Source organism: Saccopteryx bilineata, chromosome 2 (genome assembly GCF_036850765.1).
Source record: "Saccopteryx bilineata isolate mSacBil1 chromosome 2, mSacBil1_pri_phased_curated, whole genome shotgun sequence".
NCBI lineage: Eukaryota > Metazoa > Chordata > Mammalia > Chiroptera > Emballonuridae > Saccopteryx > Saccopteryx bilineata.
Window position 1 is genome coordinate 373236366 of NC_089491.1, and position 4609 is coordinate 373240974.

Genomic DNA, 4609 nt, shown 5'->3' on the forward strand with positions numbered 1-4609 from the left:
AACCAGGCAAGCCCGGGGTTTTGAACCGGTGACCTCAGTGTTCCAGGTCAACACTTTACCCACTGTGCATCGCTGGTCAGGCTGGGTTTATCTTCTAAAGAGCTCTGGTTGTGACCCCCTCCCCCCATTCTCCCACCCACACGTGTTCAGTGTTAGGCTCTGGGGACACCAAGAAGGATGAGTGACCTAGAGGGGTGCTCAACTCTCCTCCCTGCCTCAACCCCAGCTCCCCTCCCTTGCTCCAGGACACTTGACACAATGTGATCCGATAGAAGCTAGTTTATTTTGATTGGTTTTTCATGGGGCCGGGCTGGGCGGGGGTGGGGTGCGGTGGGAGGGTGGGGGATGACCGAGCTCCGAAGCTGGGTCCTAGGGAAGTGGGGCCTCCTCCTCGGCGCTGCGGCGGCCGAAGTCCATCCATCCATACGCTTCTTCTTCTTCTTCTTCCTCCAGCCATGGCCCCTGCTTCTTGGACAGGTCTGAGGGCCAGAGGTGGGAGAGGAGGTGAGAAAGGGGAAGGACGACTAGCCTCTGGGACTGAGGCCAGGGCCCAAACTGGCTGCGTGAGGCAAGCAGGACGGCTGTCGGCAGCTCCTACCTGCCACCAGGTGTGGGGGGCCCTGGAACCTCAGCTGCCTTTGGTGGTGAGAGGCTGGGTCCATCTCGTCCAGCCAGTGTGGCTCCAGGCCCCTCTTGGTCCCTGGACCTGAGGGTACATCCTGCAGCTGCGGGCGGGGCTTCCAAGAAGCTTCGGAGAAGGTGGCCAGAGCTAGCGCCAAGATCAGCGCAGACGCACACAGTCGCTGCATCTTGTCTGCAAAGGAGAGAGTGGCCGAGCTTAAGTGCGGGGCCGTCCAGGCACCCAGAGGCAGGGGCCAGATGGACTCCAGGCCCCTCCCTGCCAGCAGATCGGCAGTTCTGCAGGGGCTTGTGGACTGTTGCTGCCAGTTCCTCCTGTCCCCAAGTCTTATCCCTTTCCTCCTTGCCTACCCTAATTCCAGTGACTGCTTTTCTCAGAGGAATTGAAAACTTAGCAGAATGGTTTCTAAATGGTTATGCACAGTTTGAGGCCAGAGTCCCTGTGAGCAGCTCTCTGCATGTTTCAGTCTTGTAATTGAAGGTGAACTTTAAAAGGAACACCAAAGGAACATAGGCACTCAGCTGTGTTATGGACCTCACCGGATCTCTTCGGAGACCTCCCACATATTCACTGTGCCCAGCACTAGCCGCATGTGTTGTTGTCCAATATGGTAGCCACTCCCCTCCTGTGGCTCTTTATATTTAAATTAATTAAGATAAAAAGGTCCTCCCTTGCCCTAGCCATATTTGTAGTGCACATGTAGCTGCTGGATACCGTATCGTGCAGTATATAGAGTATACCATCATCTTTTGGACAGTTCTGGCCTAGGCAAAAGCTTGAGATGGGGTTCAGGAACCCTGGGTTCCAGTCCCAGCCTTATCCAATAGTTTGGGTTACATCTCCCTCTGGGCCTCAGTTTTCTCACCTGAGAGATGGAAGATTAGCTCCTGTCCTTCTCACCTCCCAGAGTTGGGGTGAATGTGGTGGAAGAGGGTCAGGGCCAGGCCTTAGGTGAAGCAACAGGTCTGCTCAAAGGGAAAGGTTGGGAAGCCAGGGTCCTAGTGCTAAGACTTAGTAGGGCCTTGGGCTAAGGCAAGGGTCCCAGGCGTGGGAACCCTGAACTGTGAGCTTGGAATCCTGATAGGGTTTGGGGTCCCATCAGCCCTCTTTCCAGCCTCTCCCTCCCTCCTGGGTGCTCTCACCTGCAGAACTGGGGGTTGGGTGATGCTGAGGTCTGTCTGGTGCCTCTTGGTTCTCTGCTGGACTGGGTGCTCCAGCCCTGCCTTATAAAGCCCTCAAGGCCCCTCCCAAGGCCTCCTCCCCCATGACGCCAGGCTCCCCGCAGCGAGAAGAACCCCTGCCCCATCCTGCCATTTAGAGTCAGTCACCTGGATGTGGGGGAAGCGAAGGGGAGTTGACCTTCATGATGAGGGGCAGGAGCAGGGTAGGAGCAATACTTCAGCTGGGCTTGAAGGCAGGCAGGGGAAAGGCTCCTTGGGGTCAGGAACAAGGTCCCCGCCACATCCTTGAGCTCAGAGGCGTGGTGCTCATCCCTCAGGCTACATTCCATTTGGGGGGCAGGTGAGGCAGATGGACCAAATGACCTTAGATTCAGAGACAGCATATTTCACCATATATTGATATTTGAAGGTCAGGGAGTGTGTGAACATAGAGTGACGTATTATTGCCCTGTCCCTTCTGCCAGGCTCTGCAAACAGGACATGTCATAGTTATCAGGAGCAATGGGCCATGGGCTGATGGCTCCGCTCTCACTGTCTAGTGGCTGTGTCCTGGTTGGGCCCGTTGCCTTCTCCTACCTGGAAACCCCTGAGTGTCACCCCCTCTCCTTGCACCCTCTGTGCTGGGCTGGGCTCACACCTCCTCCATGCATCTCCCCTGTTCTGCCCCTCATCCTCCACCTCTTGGAAACCCCTTACCCAGAGCCAGTTCCTTGAGACTCCTGCACATCAAGGCTCAAGGGGAGACAGTAATCTGCATAGCGCACTCACCACTTTTCAATATAAAGATACATCTTTAAATGGTTAGCAAAGAGACTAAAGTGTTTGTCCAAGATGTTCCAGAAAACCAAATAGAACGCTTTATTGTCCTGTTTGATAAATTGCTGCCTCGACTTGGTTTGGACAGAAGTAACAAACTCTAGGCTGTTCTTATTTTTCGCAGCTGGGACTAGAGATTTTGCTTTTGTTCATGCGTCATCGGAGCCCCTTCCGGTCTGGAGGAGTTTTGAGACCCCTTGGGTCCTGCCTAACGGGCAATGGTATCCACGCGCACAGCCAGCTTTGCCGAGAATTAACAGGTGATGAAGGAAGGAGGCTGTGAGGTATCCATGGCAACCAGCGGTCGAATGTTCTGGTGAATAACCACCCATCCAGAGCAGGTCTCGGTGACTCAGCAGATGGACTAAATGTAAATGACAAAAGGAGTGGTGTGGGCATTGGTGATAATAACTGAATCACAGAATCTCAGAGACGGAAAGGACTTGGAGGGGGCTTGAGGAGAAGGGCAAGAGCAGCTCTGCTCACATCCTGGGGAAAAGAGATGTTCATGTTGCTATGGTAACGGAAAATTATAAGCTTTCAGCAGAGTTCTGTTTGTTCCAGAAAACCAAGACTTAATTTCCACTGGCGGGCGGCAGGGAGGGCGGGTTATGCCCCTTGGCTTCTCTTCCTGGTTGCGCAGGGGATGGCGACTGCACCAAATAGAAGTATGTGCTCCCTCCCGTTAGCAAGGCATGGTGGAGGGCCGCTCTTTCAGGGCACTGGCGGGTGGGCGTGCAGTCAGGGCTCATGACCACGGCTGAGAGAGGCAGCCCTTACCCCAAGGAACTTGCCATCGTGGAGACTGCATATTCTCCTCGCATTGGTACCTGTAGAGCAGGGGTCCCCAAACTTTTTACACAGGGGGCCAGTTCACTGTCCCTCAGACCGTTGGAGGGCCGGACTATAAAAAAAACTATGAACAAATCCCTATGCACACTGCACATATCTTATTTTAAAGTAAAAAAACAAAACGGGAACAAATACAATATTTAAAATAAAGAACAAGTAAATTTAAATCAACAAACTGACCAGTATTTCAATGGGAACTATGCTCCTCTCACTGACCACCAATGAAAGAGGTGCCCCTTCCGGAAGTGCGGCGGGGCCGGATAAATGGCCTCAGGGGGCCGCATGCGGCCCCGCGGGCTGTAGTTTGGGGACCCCTGCTGTTGAGCTTTGGGCAGCTCTCCTTTACTGAGCTGGTTTTTCCCTCCAGGAAATGAGGAAGACAACTTGGGAGAGAGCCCTGTGAGTCTCTTCACAGAGGCCTGTGAAGCATCATGCATGGTGCCCGGAACTTCCTGCGTATCTCATTTGTTTGTACCTTCTTCCCTTACCCTCTTTGGGCGCCAGCTAGCCTCATCTGTGCAGTGGGAATCGGACACCCCTACCTCCCAGGGCTGCAGTAAAGGGGAAATGTGAACGAGCTTTGCACTCACTTTGTACATGTCAGGGAGCTTCACCTCCCCCAAGGCTTACGAAGGGTAACTCCATATAAAAGCATTGTCTATGAACCCAAGGGTTTCCCCTCCTGCTGGCTGTGACTCAGGGACAACTGCCTCGAGGTGCCACTGAAAGAGGCAGCAGGGATGGAGTCTGTGGAGACTGGGCTTCTCAGAGACCAGCACCTACTGGTCGGAGGAGGGTTTTGAAACTGAGGAGACCCAGGGTGGAATCCAGGGTCCAACACTTTGATGAGTGCGTGAACAGGAAATCCAGTTTCTGAGTCTACCAAGTTGAAGGCCAGATCCTGGACCCTGGGGCCCAGCTCCTGCCCCTCCCTGTGGGTCCTGCCCCTGTGCTCCCAGTGAGGACAGAGCTGGCTGCCAGGCCCTGACAGCCCTTTGCCTGAATGAATGCAGTTGCTCTTCATCAGGATCCTAGGATTTAAGTGCTGGTGTGTTCCGATGCTACAGATGAAGAAACAGGCCCAGATAGGTGACACAATCCCTGCCCTGAGTTCACGTGA

General features: G+C 54.0%; 1 protein-coding gene across 2 annotated transcripts; it reads right to left on the reverse strand.

Moving 5' to 3' along the window:
- Positions 1-313: 313 nt before the first annotated feature.
- Positions 314-1890, reverse strand: GAST (gastrin). 2 transcript variants are annotated; one of them, XM_066255425.1, is made up of 4 exons: positions 1783-1890; positions 1506-1605; positions 599-814; positions 314-479 (listed from the first exon to the last, which is right to left on the reverse strand). In XM_066255425.1, exons 3-4 carry the CDS (start codon positions 807-809, stop codon positions 370-372), a joined length of 321 nt encoding a protein of 106 aa, XP_066111522.1. In that variant the 5' UTR covers positions 810-814; positions 1506-1605; positions 1783-1890; the 3' UTR covers positions 314-369. The 2 variants fall into 2 exon arrangements, with proteins under 2 accessions (XP_066111522.1, XP_066111521.1); XM_066255424.1 differs by lacking the exon at positions 1506-1605 and having other exon boundaries at positions 1783-1874.
- Positions 1891-4609: the final 2719 nt, after the last annotated feature.